Source organism: Cantharellus anzutake, assembly GCF_015039405.1.
Source record: "Cantharellus anzutake strain C23 chromosome Unknown EI90scaffold_61, whole genome shotgun sequence".
NCBI lineage: Eukaryota > Fungi > Basidiomycota > Agaricomycetes > Cantharellales > Hydnaceae > Cantharellus > Cantharellus anzutake.
The window spans coordinates 284,858-306,482 of NW_024067011.1; the positions used below are offsets into that span (position 1 = coordinate 284,858).

The 21,625-nt window shown below is 48.9% G+C and overlaps 5 protein-coding genes across 5 annotated transcripts; 3 read left to right on the forward strand and 2 right to left on the reverse strand.

The window, feature by feature from the left end:
- Positions 1-658: 658 nt before the first annotated feature.
- EI90DRAFT_3075323 (uncharacterized protein) lies at positions 659-3,045 on the reverse strand. Its single transcript, XM_039061566.1, has 6 exons — positions 2,979-3,045; positions 2,386-2,919; positions 1,791-2,333; positions 1,517-1,742; positions 1,198-1,465; positions 659-1,150 (listed from the first exon to the last, which is right to left on the reverse strand). Exons 2-6 carry the CDS (start codon positions 2,807-2,809, stop codon positions 815-817), a joined length of 1,797 nt encoding a protein of 598 aa, XP_038911544.1. The 5' UTR covers positions 2,810-2,919; positions 2,979-3,045; the 3' UTR covers positions 659-814.
- Positions 3,046-3,825: 780 nt separating this feature from the next.
- On the forward strand, positions 3,826-7,632 carry EI90DRAFT_2332073 (uncharacterized protein). The gene is made up of 6 exons (XM_039052895.1): positions 3,826-4,200; positions 4,565-4,667; positions 4,720-5,475; positions 5,534-5,699; positions 5,767-7,015; positions 7,084-7,632. Exons 1-6 carry the CDS (start codon positions 4,056-4,058, stop codon positions 7,164-7,166), a joined length of 2,502 nt encoding a protein of 833 aa, XP_038911545.1. The 5' UTR covers positions 3,826-4,055; the 3' UTR covers positions 7,167-7,632.
- Positions 7,633-8,631: 999 nt separating this feature from the next.
- On the reverse strand, positions 8,632-10,028 carry EI90DRAFT_2332548 (uncharacterized protein). The gene is made up of 3 exons (XM_039052897.1): positions 9,213-10,028; positions 8,884-9,141; positions 8,632-8,829 (listed from the first exon to the last, which is right to left on the reverse strand). Exons 1-2 carry the CDS (start codon positions 9,963-9,965, stop codon positions 8,926-8,928), a joined length of 969 nt encoding a protein of 322 aa, XP_038911546.1. The 5' UTR covers positions 9,966-10,028; the 3' UTR covers positions 8,632-8,829; positions 8,884-8,925.
- A 1,090-nt stretch (positions 10,029-11,118) lies between these two features.
- EI90DRAFT_3075340 (uncharacterized protein) lies at positions 11,119-12,094 on the forward strand. The gene is given in 3 exon segments (XM_039061567.1): positions 11,119-11,137; positions 11,152-11,546; positions 11,594-12,094. The coding sequence occupies 2 exon segments, from the start codon at positions 11,401-11,403 to the stop codon at positions 11,748-11,750; spliced, it is 303 nt and encodes a 100-aa protein (XP_038911547.1). The 5' UTR covers positions 11,119-11,137; positions 11,152-11,400; the 3' UTR covers positions 11,751-12,094.
- Positions 12,095-12,595: 501 nt separating this feature from the next.
- EI90DRAFT_2934650 (carboxyl transferase) lies at positions 12,596-14,839 on the forward strand (the record flags this gene model as incomplete). The annotated part of the gene is given in 12 exon segments (XM_039055114.1): positions 12,596-12,991; positions 13,053-13,116; positions 13,174-13,215; positions 13,232-13,311; positions 13,364-13,424; positions 13,474-13,556; positions 13,621-13,791; positions 13,844-14,008; positions 14,070-14,214; positions 14,268-14,419; positions 14,468-14,559; positions 14,608-14,839. The coding sequence occupies 12 exon segments, from the start codon at positions 12,596-12,598 to the stop codon at positions 14,837-14,839; spliced, it is 1,683 nt and encodes a 560-aa protein (XP_038911548.1).
- Between the last annotated feature and the right edge of the window lie 6,786 nt (positions 14,840-21,625).

Here is a 21,625-nt window from a genome sequence, read left to right on the forward strand (position 1 = left end):
CGAGTCCCAAAGAATGATCTGCAATTGATGCCGAGATGCATCCTTCCCCGTCACTGCCCGGTGAAGGGGGGGGGGGCACCTCAAACAGCTGGCCTATGTTGCAACTCCCACTCCAACAGTGCAATAGGACATATTCAAGGGCACCTATCCACAACATGCCGCCTACGACATGCAAGGATATTCGCACATATATGACACTACTCCAAAAACCTGCCCTATCAATCAAATCCATCGGCATCACACGTCCTCCACATTTGAGTCCTCCACGCGACGGCCAGTGTACTGCATTTCTGGTCGACGCAGTCCATATGGGGCGTCAGGAAATTCGGAGGGTACTCGTGGAGCCGAGAGAACATAGAGAGGCGTGACAGTTCAGGAGGTTGTTACCCCTCTCAGAGCAGGAAGAGTGGGTCCTGTGATAGTATCGGTATAGCGCTCCCCCAGTTCCCGTTCTCTCGTGATAGTGCTCCTCGGGCTCCCATTCCCTCATGGTATCTGGGCATAACGCTCCACCCAGTCCCATTCCTTAGTGTTTTCATCTATTTCGTGGTTGAACAAGGGGTCATCAACATGGAAATTCTATACCCGATGTACCTTTTCAGGTTCGAGCGGAGACATACACACTGAGTAAGTGACTGCCGCATTCCAAGGTAATTGGATCAATTGGACGTTGTTCTAAATAACGATATGATGTTTTAGATTCATAAAGGAATGTAGAGAATTATCGTAGATTTTGCGGCCACACAACCGAACCGATCGGAACCTACCGTAAAAGTACTTTCTCAAAGTGAGAAAGGCATGCACTATTTCTACATCACAGTGATTTTAATTCTCTAAGCCCTTGTTCGGCTGACAAAATAGAACCCTTTACCATCTTCCTTCCAAGAGAACAGAGGTTTTCAGGGAGACCAGGCACACCAGCTCTAGTAATGAGGTTCCCAACACCCCAAAGGTCAACCTCCGTACCATGGCCATCCTCAAATACTTGTGGTGCATGTGTTCCAGAATCCAAGTTGGGGGCTGCTTTCGTTGGAGGGACGGCAGCATCTTCCCAGTCGATGAGGAACCACTGGTTGGGATTGGTGATGCTTCGCATGACGTTTGGCCAACGAATATCTCGATGAAACACCTGTGGCTCAGTGTGTGACACCTACAGACTACATGAACTCAAACTACTAATCCCATATAAATACTTACCTGGAGGGCCTCGAGGACACATATGACTGCATTTTTAACATCTTCGGCAGACTCTGGACCGCTGGGGTCACCTCGCGGTGCAAGTTCAACAAAACAACCATGTTCTGGATGGGACATTTCAATTCTCGTAAGGGTGTCAACATTTGGCACGCCTTTTGCTTTGAGTTTGTCATAGATCGATTCAAGAAAGGAAATCTTGAGTTCATCTTCTATGCGATAGAACTTCCGTATCTTCTTCTTGAAAAATTCGATATATTTCCCATCACCGCTAACTCCACGGTTAGGTTCAATGCAAACAGGATACACAAATGACACTCACCAAATCAATCTAAGCATATCAGCATCCACGCCCTCTTTTACGGTACGTTCTAATGCTCGGAGAACCTTCACCAGTCTGATCATTCTTACCGCATTTCCGACACGCCCCCGCCTTGTTGACAGATCTGCCTTTGAAATGTCTTTTAAAACAATTTTTTCGTCTCCCTGTGTATCAATGCCGGGCTGAATAGCTACAAGTGTGATATTAGCACCAACGGCATAGTAGCCTAAATACGTGGGTCAACAACAGGTAGTGCTGGAGAAGAATCACATACCGAGCACATACGGAGCATGGTCATAGACCCATCGAGTCTTTTCAGCGAGCTTCTGACGAGGATGTCTTCCGAAAAACGATGGACTTTCCTCCTCCCCCCGGAATAAGCAGGCCAACTGCAAGAGGAGACCAAAACCAGGCCGGAAAGATCCAGTACTTGTGCCGTAGTTGCTGTTGCGTATCCACTTGGACTTGCCAAGACACGCCGTGAGAATTTTTTGAATGTTGTTGTCCCAGAATGAAATGAAGGACTTGTCAGTACCAGATGAGTCCGGTGGGGTCCAGAGAATTGCCCCCTGTGGCCGGATGAAGTTGGCCACCTCGTCCTCATTCTTGACAAAGAGCGTCTCAAGGTCTTCTGAAGAGCAAAGAAGCTCAGGAAAGCTTGGATCTGTGTGCAGGAGGCTCCGCCATTCCAGGTTGGAAATCGGAATTTTTTCTTCGGGCTCAAGAGGTGCGTCCAGATAGACACCCAAATCGATAACGTCCGGAGTGATTGAGAGTGGAACGTTCCATTTATTGTACAGCTTCAATGAAACATCGACTGCAGAGGAGTGAGGAGTGTGGCCATAAAATTCAAAGTCGCAAAGACCTACCCGGGTCCTCACGCTTCCGCTTTCTGCCACGAGGCACTTGGACGATGAGATGGAGATGGCTTTCCTCGGGGTCTTCCTGCCAGTATCTAGATATCCTGGCTACAGGGCCGAGAATCTGTACGGGGCCGATTCCCTCCAGCGCCTCGTCGCATTCAGGATCAGGGAACGTAATGGCCTCGATCCTTTGATGGAAAGCTCTGACTTCGGCTTCTGTAACCCCCGTTGGTATCGGCGACGAGAGCTTCCACAAAACCAGCTGGTCTGCATCCAGATGATTCAATTGGTGGGCTAATCTAGACTTGATAGCCCTGCGAAGGAAGCTAACAAATGTGTGAGGCGACACATCCATAACAAACAGGTTATTGAGGGCAATTTTTTCAACATGGTCAACCACCAAGCAGACAAGATTGATGGAGGTGGCCATGAGTAACTGTTCCAGTCTTTGGTGCACCGACAGGGGCAGGAAAACCGGCAACAGCCATTGTGACGTGCCGTTCACTCTGAGCAGCAGTAAACTGCAAACTTCATGCCCAACTTCACCAAATAATCAGTAATCATTATATGAACAGTAGGATTAAAGATTCTAAACGCACAACGGGGTCAAGCCCTCTATATTCCCGTTACTCCGTAGCACACTATAGGGCCGCCTGTAACCTGAGGTCCTCTTTTCCAATATGACAATATAATTCGGACGACTCCACCACAATACATAGATCTAAGATAAGACCCCTCTGTTGGGATAGACACTTAGCCCCTCTGCAAACAAACCACGTTGGATTGTTATATCGAGCAGTTGTAGCTAAAACTTTTACTCCCTCGTTAGCTCACACCCAGTCGGCCCCGTAAGTACGAGTTTGACTTACTCTGCGCACTCCTCCTCATTCCGAGAAACACGATTCTCACACTATGGCTTCCCAGTGAGTCTCTTTGCATCTCAATCCGTGTTCAAGAGTGCAGTCAACTTCTCTGATCGATGGTCATCTCCAACGGCTCGATCACTTAACCTCCTTCGGCCTTGGGGCATCTTTGTTGCGAGGAAGGGGGTAATTGCGATGTTGGATATAAGGACCAATTGCTGCACCAGTATAGTCAGATTTAAGAGTCGAAGTTGAGTTTGTTCGAGACTGATCGGCGAAGTCGATATTCGGGAGCCAGGAATTAGCCTTATTTGAATGATCAGCACCGCAACATTCACTTTGCAACAATGCATGGGGAGCAAGGTGCTACCGGTTCGGGCGCGGGGACCACGCGCTCGCACGTTGAACCTGTGATGGCTACTACATTGCAGCTAGCTGGCTACAGGAAGATGCGCGGTGCTTGTCCGGGAAAGGTACAGTCTGGTGTCGTGCTGATAACGAGCTGAGAATCAATATGGCCATATCAAGGAGACCAGCGTTGCCTAGTGTATAAATCGTTCCCCGCGCGCTTATCCTCGGCTTTACATATATGTGCATACTCCTCGCCCCTCGTATCAGAATTGCCAGTCTCCCTCCTTCACGCTTCTCTCGTCGACTTATAACAACACCACCGTCTCCGCTTTCCATCGCACTTCGTTGATATCATCCACCCAATCCTCTTCCTCGTCCTTTCCTTCTTCACAAACTGCGAAGATAGACCTGTCCTTTCACTTGAATTTCATTTTTCAGTCAAGGCGCTTACGATTTTGAGCCATGGCTCTTCTCACTGTCTCCAACCTCCATTCGCACACTAGCCCTCCACTAGAACACTATTATAGTCTTCAAGGACTTTCTACTTTCCCATACCGCATCATGAACCCGCCTGATCCTGGTGCACCGAGGATTAGAAGTTATCGTGGTAAGCTCTCTTCTTTCATTTACCCTCCTTCTCTCTCCTCGGGTCAAAGTCGGGGTCGAGCATGCAGTCACCACGGAAGCTTATGTCCGTAGGATTAAGCTTTTTCCGCCGGCAAATGGAAACGTCGTGGTGTTCCCTTGCTCCAGGGGCTAGAATTGTCAAATGAGCGCTCGCTGGCTAGGTCTGGCGCTTCCAAGACGCACCCTCCATTATCTTTATTCACATTGAGACGGAATCAAGTTTAAACTCACTGATCCCTCGGTTTCACTCCTTGGCAACGCATCCTCGGTCTCCATCAAACTCCAACCCGAACCACCGACCTCATACATCGAAGTCAAACCCCATTTCCACGTCACTATACAAGACATACTCCTCGGCAAGCATTCACCTCCGCTTAGTTCAACGGACTTTGAGAATTTTCTGACGTACGTCGAGGCGGATGATCCGCAGGGTGGTGTTCAGAACTTGTGCGTTCTTGAATCTCTAATTACGTCTGTGAACTACAAGGACGCCCAACAGATATTTCGTCCTCTGGCTAAACCAATACGCAAAGCAGTATAATGCTTGGGCATCCACGCTTTCCAGAACAGCCGTTGCTTCCAGCGTAACCAATACAAATCGAACAGGCCGAACGGATAGATCGAATGACACAATGTCGGCGGGAAGGTCACACTTCAGCAGTGTGACCGAGTCTTCCAGTAGGCCCAATAGGTGGAGTGGTGCTGCTCCTGGAGGTACTAGCCTCACAAGATCGGACGGAGGGAGCGGCATGAGGAATCCGGCGGTGAAATTCGAGATGGGGGAGAGACCCCTGAAGGAGATCTCTGAGGAGGTTGAGATGGATGATCTGGTGGGCGCCACTCATCTGAAGCAACGACCACCTCAGCACCTTCGATCGGCCACTGCAAAAATACGAGAAGAATGCGATGCCGAATTGGGGAACCCGATAAGGGCTAAAACTTCCGCTACGCCTTCCAAGACGTTGGCCTACAGCTGGTTCAGAGCGAAGAGGGTCTTTTTCTTACCCCGCGTCGCGGAAGGTTCTCATTTTACGCCTGCTACGAATCCGGTGTATAGATCTCATTTGAGACTGAAGGTTCACCCGGAGTTACTCTACCCGCTTATTGCGGACGAAGTTGATGGAGGTGATGGAGGTAGGATGAGAGGACATGTTCACCCAAGCCCGGCACGTTTCGAGCTGATCAAGAAGGAGGTGGAGAAGCAGTTGGAGAAGAGTTTGGAGAGATTCATTGATGTTTCGTTTACGAACACTGGGTGAGTGAGGTTTTCTCCTCGAGTCAATCAAGGGGCGAAAGTAAGGTGACATATTTAGAAACTTTCGAGGAGCATTCGGAGCCTCCCTTTCTGCCCTATGGATCGTCGCTGCGTTCATGTTTCTACTGGGATATCTGGTTTGGGGTAAAGGCTTCTCGTACCAACTCGCCGCCTTGGCGTGTTTTTGGTGGGGCGTTTGGGGTGTGTGTGTGTGCATGAATGGGGTGCGTACCTAGTACTTGGGTTGACCAGCCTTATTGAATTCAATGTGGCTTCCGAAAAATGTTCTAGATCTGCTTTTGCCTGTTCTTGTTTGGTCACGCGAGGCAGTTTTTTCCGTGGGAGATCGAACAATGTAAAGTGCCTGTCCCCGGTCACCCTCTAACCACCAACAATTCAGAGACGAAAGCGCAGGAGAACGGGGAAGATGATGCTCTTGCTACCAGAGTCGACATGATACAGGCAGCAGACGCATCTGGGACGCTCGTTCCCCTCACGATTCCGTCACGCTTTGGCAGGATATTCGCTAGGGATGTACCAGGGCACGAAGGCGGCAAAAGCGGGGGTCTGCTGTGTGCTGCGGTCGGTGCCGTTAGCGGTGCCCGAGATGTACAAGACGACGAAGAAGCTCAGCTGAGACTGGAACGCAAGAGGGAAGCTGAGGAAGCCAAGGAGGATGCGGAGCGCAAGGCGGAACTACAAAGAATCAAGGAGCATCTCCACGCACTTGATTGGACTCGTAGCAGGGATTCGGACCTGGGAAGCCATGATGAACCGTCCAGCGGGACGGAGGATGCTGACGGGAGACGGAGTACCAAGAGATTGGACAGGATCCATATTTCAGAAAGTTACTCTGAGGATTTCTCCCCTCCTCAGTCCCCTGTGCAGGTTTCTATCGATGGAGGTTCAAGCACGGAAGAGAAGATCAAGGAGAGTGGCGAGTGTCGCACAGGGGAGGATATCCATATTGGGATGGAAGATCTGCAAGAGAGGAACGAGATTGGTTCTCAGTCTTGCGTCCACTCCATTCCGTCGAGCGGAGTTGGAGTTTTTGCTAGGGATGAGATGAGCGTTGGGTGGCCGGGCTCATTGATCGAAACGTCTTCAAGGAAATACCCCACCGCTTTGCCATCCACTGTTACTCGTGCCTCCCGTCAAGAGCTGATCCGATCATCCCAGCGCCCCCACTTTGCCGGTGGTAACACGACTGTTACCGTACCCATCGACACAGTTGAACCACAACTTCTGCCACATGACCACGCTCGTGTAGGATTGAAGGTGGATAAGGGTAGAAAAGACTGGAGGGAGAACAGGAAAAGGGAGAAAACTATCGTCGACCTCCCATTTTCGTTTGAGTCCTTACCAACGCAACCTCCGCCCAAACATCTAATAAGATCGAGGAGGGCTATCCATTTCACAGCACCGATGACTTCTGTTCAGCAAGTGAGTGAATCGGGACTTTGTTCATCGTTGGCGCTGAGCAGTCTTACTTTGCCTCTGAAGTGTCCCCTTGTTGTAAGAGCTCATTGGGAGATTATCAGTAAGTCACTTCAAGTTATTTATGGACGCGCTGACGTGGACAAAAACTGACAATATGACCCCAACCAGTGCGTAGTTTTATATGGTCATTCGCTATCTCTTTTGTTGCAGAGGCTATTTGTCTTGCCTTCGTCCTCCCGCTGCACGGGTGAGGGTTTTTGGGTTTTATCTAACATCACATCACTATTAGTGACCTGTTCTGTTCCGACCACGCTCTTTTCGATCACATTCATCATGGCTGGCTGCTCTACTGTGCCCCGACTGCATTAATTGCACAGTATCATCCCTCGTTCCATGGACACCCATCTCCGATACGTGCAATATCCCCCATCACAGCACGCTCACCGTTGGCAGAACCTTCATTCCATGTGTCATATTCTTTTGATAATGGCGAATCTTTGCTGAGAGGTTCTTCTTTGCCTCTTCCTTGGTTTCTCGGGGTGGAAGTATAACGTCCGCCCATGATAATGTGGTTCTGGGCGCTTCTCGATTCACAGTATGATCAGTCAGTTGGTCCGCTCAACCCGATAACTTTCCCCTCGGCCACCTAAAGAATTTTCTCAATCGTTGAGCTTCTGACTGAACTATCAAGGAGCCGGTGAGGTGCAGCCCATTGAGGTCCATGAGTGAGAACTAGGAAGATTTGCCGACTATGGGATGGTTGGGCAACCCATGGGATTCAGCGTGATAGAAACATATCGCATTTGCTTCTGCATACCAATTCAGGCAGGTTATACAAGGTGCGAGTGTTGGATGTAAGTTGGATGCTACAAAGAATGTGATGGGTGACACCGTGATGCGTGGATCAGAAGCATGTACGAGACGAGTGCTGACAAAATCATCACATCAGCATTTCGACGCGACAAATGTTCCAGCAGTCCTGATCAGCGCGACTACATGTCTATCAATCGCGGAGGGGTAAACATTTTAAAGTCTGGTCATACATACACACCTACATAAAATGCCACACATTTCCCTGTTGACAGACGTATCAAGGGCAGGCTGCAGTATGGTGAAAGAAAACATAACCTCGCTGCCATTTCCCACCTCAAAGTATTGACACCAATTCTCAAGAGAAACGAAATCAAGCAGCAAAGCTCGAGCCATCACAACCTTCCCATTCTGAACAGGTGCAACACTCTGAGCAAGTGCATTCCCAGTATGCTCCCGTATCACTCTCAACAATAAGAGAGTACCAAATGTACAAAACCGAGTCCCCGTTGGGCAGAAATAGACCTGCGCTTCCAATTAGACGATTCGGGCATGTTTCTGCGTCATTGATCTCCGCAGAAATCTCAGCGGAAGCGCCTTGAGATCGCCCAGAGCGCAACATTGCTGTCATAGTAACGCGTGGTGCGTGGTGCAGGTGCGCGCGCATGTCCACCTTGCTGCAGCCTTAATGTCGCGTACATTCACAACAGCAATACTGCTGCACCAAAATGCACTCATGGGAGGAAAAAAGCTGAGCTGGAGAAACTGGCCTTAGAAATCAGGTACACCGCTGTTCAAAGCGTAGGATAGCAGAATGAGATAGCATTGCGTGTAACTGGTTGTTTCAGGCTACCGTATCACCGAAAAAGAGATAGCATCAGGCAGGCGCAAGTCACAAAGTAGGTTCAATCAGGGCTCCAGCAGAAGCAACAAGGCTATCAGTAGCACCCTTCAAAGCGGTATCCCGAGAGTCCAGTACGTCCCTTGAGTAAGCAGCCGTACGGGTGTGAAGGGTGAGATATTTCTCCATCCTGCAACTAGATACGACCATCCAGTACAAGAGAAAATTGGAACCAAATGCCCTTACCGCATGTAGTTTTGGACCTGCCATCAGATGCATGAGCCGAACGCTTAAAGCGATCGATTACACGGACTTACAAACTCGACCAATCCGGAAATTTCCTTCGCAAGGACTAGCATTCAGTGTGGATTACAAATTTCCATAAAGATCATTGGAATTCCACACTCACCTTGACCGGCTTCAAACCATTCATCGAGCGTGCAACTGGTATATTTGGCTCTTATAGTTTCCACTAGCACCAAGTTGTCTGCCGCATGCTGGTCCAAAGTGATCCGTTGCTGATGATCGCGAGAACTATTAGGACTATGAGAGGCATTCAACCCATCAATATTCATCTAATAAAGACAGGTTCCAGAGCAAAAGGCTTGGGATGAGAGATCTCTAGCTGCTATCAAAGGGAGCACACCCTGAATTGCGCTGTCTTCAGCTTCTTTGAGTCATCGATATTAGTCCCTGGAGACTCGAGAGGACGTTTATTGCTTTCGCGATGTCCATGGTGACGTTCAGCATCCGACAAGCCTGCTGGGCCTGAGACGGCCGTCTGCGGCGTGCTGGCTGGTGGAGAGGTGCTATGGTTGCTTGCGAAGCCAGATTGTGCGTTTGGCCCGCCCTCCAATCCCAACCTGAGGCTTTTGGAGGGTTTGATGATGAGCGAAGACGCAGAAGTCCCATCCCAAGTGGGATCCAAAGTGAATGAAGCTTCTTGTATTGCGTTGACCGGGTCTAGACGAAAGCTAAAGGAGGACTCTGGAGTGGTAGGGAAATCGACTCTATTGAGCTGAGGGCCATTTTCACTAGCAGGGATGAAGCTCGAGTATGGATTGGGATCGTGATTTTGCGTGTCCCTTGGAGGATCAGATTCACCAACCATGAGTGGCGAAATTTCACTAAAGCTTGGGGAGACAGTTGCTTTTATGGGCCCATTCCGACCCTGATTAACAGCCGAAGGTGGTTGTGGGGGTGCAAACCTATGACTGTTGCTGCTGCCAGGTGTGAACCTATTCGCATTGTGAACCTTCGCCTTTCGAAAAAGAGACGTGTTCAGCTTGAGAGGCCGCTCATTACTTGAACCATTGCTCCGCTGAGTATCCGATGGGCCACCCGTGTTCTTTTGAACTAATGAGCCTAGGTTGTTTGCGTTTCTAGCTGAGTGTGACATGACAGCAGGGCAAGCAACTCAACGGAACACGTGATAGCAAACAATTTGTGCGATCCTATTCGCCGTCGATTTGATAGTAATAGCCTTGTCGGATCCAACATGAAATTATGGCCAAATTCCCACCTTGCGACAGATCGTACATATAGGTCACATACCGAAAATGAAGCCTCTTTTTTGCCAAAAAAAAATTTCGGACCTCTTTATATGTACGGTGTAAGTTGACCGAGTTCACAAAATAAAACTGGACATTAAAAACCCGACGATGGCAATTGGTGCCTTCACACGAGCAGAAATCAAGCCATCTCCGCCGGAGTATGGACAGTTATCCATCCGGTCACGACCACGATAACGTCTGTGTATATACACCTTATCCCCGGGGATAACTCCCCACCCTCAAACCCCCAGGTAGGTAACCTACCCAGCGAAAGCTACGGGCGGTTCCACCAAAGAAAAAAAAAAAGGAAAATCTTCGCAAGGCTCCCTGTTCAGTCGGGCTTCTGAGTGCGACGGCCAAGCACACTGTACTTACAAGGAGCACCTCAATTCACAGCATAGTATGTTCCCATCTGAACTAGACGGTTCACCAAAAAGTCTCCATGTTACAGTCCACAAACCACTCCTTGATGTCTCACTTTTGTCATTGTCTAGAAGAATGATACCGCTACTTCAGGGGCGGGAGTCGAAACCACGCCGAGAGCCACGTAGCCGGACAATCAGTTATTGACTTGCTGCATATTGCGGTTTCATGGCCTATATATACGCTTTGGAAAGCACTCTGAGAGTATTTGTGCCAGAGACAGGTCATGGAAGTTGGGAAGCTCAGCTGAGGGTTGGGTTGATTAGAACATGAAAATAAAGACATAAACTTTCGAGAACCATTTCGTCCAATCAGGGGTTGGGCAACGGCATCAACCAAGAGATCCTTAATCTATGTACTCGGTGTGTGTGTGTGTATGTGTGGGAGAGAGTTATATCGTCGTCCACTGGTGGACGCCAAAAGAAACTGATGGGATGGAGGGAGAAATGGGGTTAGATTAGAATCAAGAGAAAGCTGAGGAATAGGCACCCGGGGTGCCTCGAGTCAAGATTCCTAAATGGAACTGATATTTATGGACTTGTGCTTCTTCGCAAATAGCTTAGCATGAGTTACGGAGGAAAGGAAAAATTCGATGGCTGAGGGGAGGTTGCTGAGATCCACGCTATCTGTGCGCTATTGAATGGTAGCTCGGAGTGACGATGGATGCGCTCCCCCGCGCGCATATAACGCCACAACATGTGGCTTTTGAGCATGCTCGAAATTATGGGTTTAATCCAAGTAGGTATTTGGTCTGACCTTGTCTCTCTGGGTCACAGAGTATCACCATGCAGCGGATCCGAAATTTCTCTGCGACGGCCTGTCCACATGTGATAGGTCTTGCCACTTGGTGCTGTATTCATGGATAAGATCATCGTGCAACCACCGACCAGTTTGTCTGGGCTTGGCGGAGATCCGTTCCACGAGGCTCGAATAAGACTTGCTACCAGGGTTTTCAATTTCTTGCGAGAATGTTTGGGTATGCTCCAGGTGTATTACTCCACAATCTATCCTCCCAATGAGCCTGATTACGCACAACTTTCCTTCAACTCACATGGCCCGCAGCAACAGAATGCGGTACACTAAGCCGGCTCGCCAGGGACGCGAAACGAAGTTCACTGCAGTTCGCGAGCACGATCCTATCCGGCTCGCTTCTTGTGCTGTTCAGCAAATTGTCGCTTGTCCAATTATGCTGGGTCGGTGCCTCGTAGCTCTGGTCTCATCCACTTGACGTTCGGGCATACTGTAGCGCTGAACGAATGAACCACGGTCCACCCTTTCATCTACCATCTGTAGACCTTGAGCACCAAAGAGGCATCCTCTGTGCTCAGTTGAGCGTTAATCTAGCATCTGATTCCTCCCCAGGGGGCTGCGTTCCCAGAGACACGTTCCGGATTGTTCAATGATTCTAATTTAGCGGAAAATTTGGCTCGAGAAAACGAGCGAGACTCGTCGGGCGACTTAGTTGTAAAGGGCATTAGTGCCAGCATGCAAATCTCTCTGTGTTGTTGACAACGAGATGTAGGTCGGAAACAGTTCGGCATGCTCGTATGTGATAAGGAATTCACCGAGTGAAGATATCGAAAGGGTTACCCAGGAACTGTAGTATATAGAAGGTCGAGGAGTCTCATGTTGCACAGAACGTGCGCCGTGAGCCCACACAAAGCTTAGAATATCTGAGGTGTAGCGTGGCGGAAGGGTGAGTGGACCTAGGGGTCGAAGCTGCAAGTGAGGGCCTTGCTTCAGCCTTCACCTGGAGCTCTAGAAATACCAATTCACAGAAGACATGTGTGAATTTGTTCATCGATGAGTCTTGAAGTCCATCAAGGTCAACCGTGATTAGGCATTGAAGCAGTGGTACGATGGCTTGCAAAATGGCAGGCTCATCTGCGGACGTTATTTGAATAAATTAGTAGTCAAGATGCATGTGACTGTGATTTACATCACAATGATTCGGGGACTTCAGTGGCGAACGCGAAGCACCATATGCATCCCGAGATTGGGTAGCCAATTAATACCGATCTTGAGGAATTGCAGTGTGGGCACCTTCCAAGATATGACTTCTCTGAATGCCACCCGCCAGGGATTCACTACATTACCATCCGTTGTTTCTACCAGTTCCCCTGAATTCATTTCTCGTGCGGAGGCTATGGATGCTCTTGTATCGGGTCTTGAAGCGAAGCTGGCAGAGGGCAGGCTCGGTGGTGGTCAAGCGGCACTCGAGAAGATGCGTTCCAAGGGAAAGAAGGTCCCACGGGAACGGCTTTCGTTACTTCTGGATCCTGACGCTCCGTTTTTGGAGTTGAGCCCTTTAGCGGCACACGAGGTGTATCCTGGCCAGAATGTTCCCGGAGCAGGCCTCATCACTGGAATTGGGCGAAGTTCTGGGCGCGAAATTATGGTTATTGTTAATGACTGCACCGTCAAGGGAGGAAGTTACTTACCACTAACGGTACCTGCCTACGCTAACACTCAGTTTAGTCCCTTCCGAGCTCATGTTTGAATAATACCAGGTCAAAAAGCAACTGAGAGCTCAGGAAATAGCCCGCGAACATGGTCTTCCTTGCATCTACTTGGGTCGGTTTGCACCATATTGACCAGTTGACACGGATGGTTGAGAGATATTCCTATTAGTTGAATCTGGAGGCGCTTCCCTCCCTCATCAAGCAGAGGCGAGTTGTTCGACTAGTAGTGCTCAATCTCGACTTGCCTAAACCTCCCCAACAGGTTTTCCCCGACAGAGAACACTTTGGAAGGATATTCTACAATATGGTAAATTCCTTTGTCTATAGTCGCCCGTTTTTCTGGACTTGGCCCCTACTAGGCGCAAATGTCTGCCCTGAACATTCCTCAAGTTGCCGTTGTCCATGGAATATCCGTTGCAGGTGAGGTGGCATGTATTTCCCCGTTCGAACAAGTACTGAGGTCGTCTAGGTGGTGCCTATGTCCCTGCAATGGCTGACGAGAACGTTATCGTGGCAAAACAGGGGAGGATCTTTCTGGCTGGCCCCCCTCTCGTTCGTCGCATTCTCTCCTAAGTGGCTTGCACCCTTCCTGATATAGGTTGTCCGTGGATCGAAGGTCCGTGCAGCCACCGGTGAGCAAGTGGACGATGAGACGCTCGGTGGGGGTCAGATGCATTCATCTGAGAGTGGAGTGACGGACTATCTCGCGAGGGACGATGCCCATGCCATCGCAATAGCTCGAACCATCATTAGTGACCTCGGTAGAGCGGGACCACGGCCAGCCAAGGTATGTGCGGTGTTCGCTGGTTTTGGGCTGATACGGACACACGTGCTTTCAGCCTCCCCAACCGCCTGAGGATCCATTATATCCAGCCTCTGAACTACACGGGATTGTTGGCACAGATTTGCGGCAGCAATTTGATATGCGCGACGTCATCGCTAGGATCGTGGATGGTAGCAAGTTCCGCGAATTCAAGAAAGAATACGGGCCTTCCATCATCACCGTACGTGGCTGCCATGTAGACCCATAAGAGATTTTGATCTCTATTTGGCTGCGCTGTGAAGGGTTTCGCCCATATACACGGGTATCCAGTGGGCATTATTGGGAACAACGGGATCTTATTCTCGCCAAGTGCTCTGAAAGCAACTCATTTCATTGAGCTATGTTCCCAGCGTAAAATCCCCCTTCTCTTTCTTGTCAACGTGACAGGTTTGTTCCCACCTGATGCCGGCAATTTTCCTTCATGAAACAATGTTTCTCAGGTTACATGGTAGGGTCGCGAGCCGAGAAGGGAGGGATAGCAAAGGATGGTGCAAAGATGGTTCGAGCGGTAGCCTGCGCTGATGTGCCTAAGTTTACCGTTATAGTTGGAGGATCTTACGGAGCCGGGAACTATGGTATGGCCGGACGAGCAGTGAGTGTCATCGTAAAATCCAGATACGCTCTAGTAAGTGCATTCAAGTACTCTCCCCGATTCCTTTGGATGTGGCCAAATGCGAAAGTATCTGTTATGGGTTCTGCGCAATTGTCCCAAGTGATGTCTTCAGTATCAAAGTGAGCACACATCTTCATCAGACGACGGCCGCTGACAAGAAATAATAGGGATCCTTCTCAACACGTGTCGTTGCAGGAGAAAATCGAGGGTCAATCCACAGCATACTACGCAACTGCTCGTCTCTGGGATGATGGCATCATAAAGCCAACTGAAACTCGGGATATCCTTGGCTTAGCCCTTGGGCTCTCTGCTGCCTCCGCCGCCAAAGGTCATCTGGATAAGCTCTTCGCCGCAACATGGGATGGCAATGGGCGCGGAATGGGAGTGTTCAGGATGTAGAAAGAATGTGTAAATTGGGCCTCATAATTAATCAATTTGCAGTGAGTGTCCAACATCCAGGCTCAGACATCGCCGACATTTGTCAATGGGAAAATGTAAATATTGCAAAATCTCGTTATAAATACAACCAAACGTGACGTGGTACTTGTTGGACCGAGCCTTAAGGACGCACTAATCAGTTCGGTTCCGTGAGCGGTCCATGAGTTAGTGGACACGGTCCGTATGGACCTGCAATGCGTATGATTGTGCGCCAGCGAGCCAGCGATGCAAGCCGTACGTCAATTAAATACATTAATAGTAAATGCAGGAGAGGGTAGCAAGTGAAAAAATGATGTAACGCAACGGAGGCGATGGGGAAGGAGGTGGGAAGCGCGGAGATTCAGTTAAGAACTATGAAAGTAAGAGTAAGCGCGCGTTTAGTGGATAGCGAGAGCAGGGATAACCGTGTGCAGGCCTGAGGAGCGGGGCCAGCACACACGGTTAGAAGCCTCATCGCACTACCGTTAACTTACCAGTTAGACGTTGTAGTACGATTGCGCAGGCAGGTGGGGAGTGGATAAGGTGCGCTATTTATCTCGCTCCCGGATGCAACTTGTCTCTTCCCGCAGCTGGTCTGAGACCAAGTTTGGGCCCGGAGGAGGGTTTCGTCCGTCTTGTTCCATCCGCACTGCGACAGTGCAGAACAAGACGGCCTCCTCTGAGGCGCGCGCGGATCCACCTGATTAGTCACGTGAAATGGGATTAAACTGAGATATATTCAAGGGCTAATCAGGGCTAACAATTGCTGGTAGTGGGCAACGGCCACAAAGGGCCCATGTGAAATTTGCCGCATGCGCGCGACGCGTGACCCGCGTTCTCGTACATACAAAGGAAGAGCAGGAAAATTACTAGAACTGATGACAGCCACAATTGAAAGCGCTAACAACTAAAACAGCAAACAGAAGCTAATGTACAGAGGTGAAATACAATGAAGAGAGAGAGTAACAGACGATGTGAAAAAGTTCGAAAAGAAGAGATGGAGGAGTATCGGGGAGGAGGAGGGAGACAAGAAAATATGCTAGGGGCTGGAGCAGATGGGAATGTAGTCGAGAATCGCGGTATTGGCAGCAGCAAATCCGGGATAGAGTAATATGCAGGTGGCAGCAGCGGCAGCGGGTCAAAAGCGTGAGCCCGGAAAGGCAAGCGGCAAATTGGATCTCACTCACCAGGGGAGCGCGAGACACCAGGCGATAGGGAGAGGGGAAAAGGGATCCGTCAGGGCCCCTTTATAGGCACGACCTAGGTAGTACGAAACCTAAGGTAGTATGAAACCTCTCCTCAACAGCGAAAATTCAGTACGTACCTCCACTGAATGGTCCGCTTTGCGCATCTGCGCCGAAAACATTCAGCGTACGACTGAGGCAGCGTGATTTGACCCGTTCAGGCTAATTTGCGCGATAAATCATGGGAAAACCGCGATCGGTGAGAGAAGGCATGTGAATGCCAAAGCGGTCGCAACTGGGCGCAGTCAGGTTTCCCAGCCAGTGGCAAACAAGGGCGGAAACCTGAAGTCAGCTGGGGGCAGACTGCTAACCCGTGATTAGTCTTGTGAAATGAAGACATTAAACAACAACCAGTGCGTTAAATTGCCCATATCCATGCCTTTTAGCTTTGGAATATAAGACGATTCACCCAATGGGCAGATAATCATCCCATCCCATCCCACCCCAGCAGGACCAGAGGCTCGTAAGCCTCATCATGTGTTCAGCAGGAACACTTCACTTTTCCACCACCAGCAGGCACGCTCCTGAACAGAAACATCAACGTTCCTGAGCCACGCACACTCTTGGCCAAGGCCCCCAAAACCCCAGTCCAAGTCAGGGGCACATACATTGCTAAGCAAGGGAGACGTCATTGCGACCAACATCTCCAGCCGTGGCTCCCATTAACAGAGAAAAGTGAAAGGGCTTTACTAGATACCGGCTATGGTGGCATCATGCTTGGGCTTATTGTGGGCACAGTCGGGTGCACCAAGTCCAACGGCCACCAGGTCATGAACTGCAATGTGCCTACCCTGATCTGGACATCCCAACAGCGCTGCGCCTTAGTAGTGGGCGCTCGACTGACTCCCTTCATCCGGTTCTTCGGATCTATCTCAACTGGACAACGTTCTGGGGGTGGAGCGGCCCTATGGATACCGGTGCCTGTAGGAGGGGTAAAGGGCGAACGAATGGGACACCGGCGCATGGCGGTCAGAGAGCTGGCAAGGTGGCGAGTTCACCAAACAAAGGGCACAGTGATTTACAACAGAGGGAGTGGATGTCGGTCCCAGTGCCCCCGCCCAGCAGCCTGGGTCCACAGATCACGAATCACTGTATCCCAACAGTTATCTCCTGTTAAAAGTGACCAGGTAGAGTGAGTGATGAGTTCGTCTGGCTTTGGGCGGAAAAATGTTATATCCCGTTGAGGGCCTTTCGGGCAGGCTAGGATCAAGCCTTGATCTGGTAGAGGGCCGAAACCTGCCAAAACTCGACGGCCGTGCATAAATTAATGAAGGTGACGTACAAGGCTTGTCGAAAAAAACTCAGCCGTCCTCAACCAGCTTCAACCTTGTTTTGCACACAAGATGTATCTTGATCCGCTAGTGCCATCAGGACTACAAAAGAAAATCTATGGACTAGGTTCATTGGCATCTGTCTCTGCACTTCCACCTGTACCTCATCTTGGTGTGCCGAACCTGAATGTTGTCCTTTGCCTCAGCAATAATCCTCCCCATGCTTTCCTTCATCGCACGACTCTCTGATAAGAAATCAACCAAGTCATGATAATTTATCGAAATAATGGCCGAAGCCTTCTACATCAGTATACTGAAAGCGTCACCTCAATCGGGGCCCCATCCTATCTCAGCGTACGACTATTTTCACCATTTTCTTTGTCGTCACAGGATGTTGGTCGCTTTTCCAACTTTGTACCCAACCATAGCATTCGCTCAATTGAAGCCTGAATATGTTCGTCTATCCCTCAATCAATGTGGCAAAGTTGAATAGAAACACAATGCGATTCCGTCAATACTCCACTCGCTGCGGATTGACAAGTTAATTATTCCCGAGACAATATACATTGTGTATGAGAAAGATGAATGTTGGTACAATCAAAGTTGCGATCTGGAAGCTGCAGGAGGGTCTGTGGGGGGGTGTGTTGGATTACAGTAGGTTAATAATTCTTGCATGAATATCATTGCTAGCTCAACTGTGGTAACACTTCATGCCACCCAAGTGGAAAAAAAATTTTAATGTCTGATCTGTTTGAGGGCCGAACTGGCATTTTTCTGCAGGTCGAGGGCCTAAATGAGGCTGGGGGACTCAAAATTTGAGGGCCGAAATGGGGGTCTTCCGATCGGACCTCTAATGGAGTATGCCGGGGTCCTCAGTTCATGACCCGGCATCTCCCGAGGTCAGATGACTTTCTCCCGGACCCTTTACTGAACCCACCGCCTGCTGCTAATTCAAACTCCATACATATAGTTACAGTTGAGCCCAAGCAAACACTTGAAAGTTTTTTCGTCGACCTAAATTTTCCCCGGAAACCCCTGAATATGTGTGAAATGCTTCATTTTGTGTGTCGGTATCATTTCCGTTTGTCACAATTGCCCAAATCAAAATTTTATTTTTTGTTGAACCGCAAAATTTTGCCATGGGCTAAAAAATAAGCGCCAGAGCCTGGCTCTAGCACCATTTGAAAGGCCTGCCGAAGGGCAACATTATTCTGAATAGCTCTTTGTGATACATGCAATAATGGCGCTGCAAATGGTGCAACTTGGTTTGGCCACTGAATCACGAGACAAAGTTGCTTCCGATCCGCCAACCCATCAGGCCTAAACTCGAATACACCTAAGTCTATGTCAATTCTGGAATACTTGGGACCTATTGAAAAGGTCTCTGATTATATTTCGGACTTGAGTGATGAGGATGAATGGGACCCTTACCGCTGCAGGGGTGAACTGAGCCCTGGGATACCATTTTTAGCATGCAGCGATGAAGATCCCGACAGTGAAGATGTCCATGGATGTGGGGAGGATGAAGTAGTGGAAACTCTGGCAAAGAGAGTCAGAGCTGCTAATAGACTTGTGGAAGAGATGCCATACCGTCCAAAGTATGGCTTCAACTATGCAACAAATAAGTCAGATTGTGCGCAGCAGTCTAAAGTGAAGGAAGTTGGTAAGCCAAACTCTCATTGTGACATTATTAACAATAAGAAACCACTTACTCATCAATTTCCAGTGATGTGCCACTCACAGACTCGAGGCCCATATGGAAAGGGACCAGTAATCGCCAACAAAGCAGAGTGAACACGGAGACTTTATGCAAGAAAAGACCATCAGGCAGGTCTGAAACAGACACGACTGGATGGATTCCTTCTCAAGAAACCCAGTACCACTCTTGAACCCACCACCTCCACAATGTCCAGCGACGTGCCCACTTCTAGCACCCCACCCCTGAATGATCCATCCAACATTATTAGTATCCCAATTAATAATCGAGATTGCGACTCTTCCTCACCTGTCATCAGTGGCCAAGCCAAGCGGAAGCGTGCCATCAATGTGTTGGGCCTTCCCTTGACAACTGATGGCGACTCCTGTGTGGCTGAAGGTAAATGGCAGCGCAGAGATGTTAATTACATGTTTGACAGTAATGACAATGGAGCAGCGGTGGGTGAAGAGGGAAATGAGATTGAGGGTGAAGACATTGGAGATGAGGAAATGGAGGAGCTCATGAGTGACGTGACACCCATTACTCCATTGACCAAGCCAAAAACATGGGAAGAGCTTCGGAAGAAGATTGACGACATTCTGCTGGACCAGAAAAAGAAGAACATAGTCAGCATGCCGCTAACTCAGGTGAGTTTTGAAATCATGACTGCATGGGCACACCAGTGACATTGTCGATAACCATGCTCTAGATTACTCAATATAACCTCCTACGGAGCTGGTTTACCCTTCGTATGAAAGGTTATAAGCGGATCCCAGCAAGTATTCACATTGCAATTGACCGACACAATGGAAATGGGAGATATTTTGCGGCGCGTGTCCGAGCATTGGCACGCTATTATGAAAAGCATGAGTCACTTCCCATTGAACGCTGGGGAGGAAAACGAAAGGGGACTTGTCACCTTGATGATCCTGATGTTGAAAAAGCGGTCCGGGGATGGCTAGCATTGCAGTCAGCAAAAAATTTGACCCCAGAATTGTTCCGTCACACCCTCAACACAGCAATCCTACCCGAACTTGGTATTACCTTGAAGAAACCATTGGGACACCAGACAGCATGCCGCTGGCTTGTTAAACTAGGCTATCGCAGGAGTGTGTTGAAAAAAGGGGTTTACATGGATGGGCACGAGCGCAAGGATGTTGTGAAGTACCGGAACGAGGTTTTTTTACCCAAAATGAAGGAGTACGAGGCCAGAATGGTCCAGCATGTCTTCAATGGCACCTCTCTGGAGCGAAATGAGCCAGCGCTGGGTGAGAATGAAAAGCAGATCATTCCAATCTGGCACGATGAGAGCTGTTTCCACACAAACGAGTTCAAGAGAAGTGCCTGGTGAGCATCACATCAATTTCAATGAAGAATGTGGTGCAAACTAATTATAATGAAAGGCTTTCCGAGGGGCAGTCTGTGCTCCAGAAAAAGAGTCGAGGCCGTCTAATCCATGTTTCCGACTTTATAAATGAAGAAAGTGGCCGACTCATCATCCGGGACAACAATGGAATAGTTTCAGAGGGGAATGATGCTTGCAAAATCATTTATCCCGGTGCCAATGGTGACCCTTGGTGGGATACTCAGCAACTTCTAGAGCAGATCTGCACAAAGGCAGTCCCAATTTTTGAATGTGCTCATCCAAACTGCCAGGCTCTCTTCATATTCGATCAGTCTTCAGCGCATGCATCACTTGGTCCCAATGCTCTCAATGCATTTGATATGAACAAATCTAATGGTGGAAAACAACGAAAGCGGCATGACACTGTTATCCCAAATGATGACACTGTCCCTGATTGCTCAAAGCAGGGGATGCCTCAGTCAATGGTGACTGAAGCAGGTGAACCCAAGGGCCTTGAGGCTGTCTTGATGGAGCGCGGTTTCAATACACATGGGAAACGAGCTAAGTGCAAGCCTGTCTGCCCATTTGAAAATACAGACTGCTGCCTTGCCCGCATTCTCAGTCATCAGGCTGATTTTGTAAATCAGGTCTCAATGCTGGAAGAATTAATTACGCAGGCAGGACACCTGTACATATTCCTGCCGAAGTTCCACTGTGAGTTGAACCCGATTGAGATGGTGTGTTAAAACCTTTCTTGTCTGAACTAGTTCCAATTTCTAACTATAACATCTATAGTATTGGGGTTATGCAAAATACCGATATCGTGAAATATGGAAAACTACTTTTGCCAATGCAAAAACAGCAGCGATACAGTGTTTGGATGCATGTCCAGATGAAACAATTCGAAAATTCATCAACCGAGCTTGGCGCTTCATGGATGCCTACCGGAAGGGCCTTACTGGGAAGCTTGCAGCCTGGGCTGTGAAGAAACAAAAGAGTCATCACGCTATATGTGAGGATGCTATGGCTGAATTAGATACTCTTCCGCCAGATCAATCAATGTATGCTAGCTGAACTCCTGTATTTAAATCTCCTTTAATTCTCTTGTTACATAGTGGCTACTGATTATGCAGATTTATTTTAAAAAAAAAAAACATTTGGATTTTGGGTCAAAAATTTTGCCGCGGCTAAAAAAAACAGGTAAATATCTGA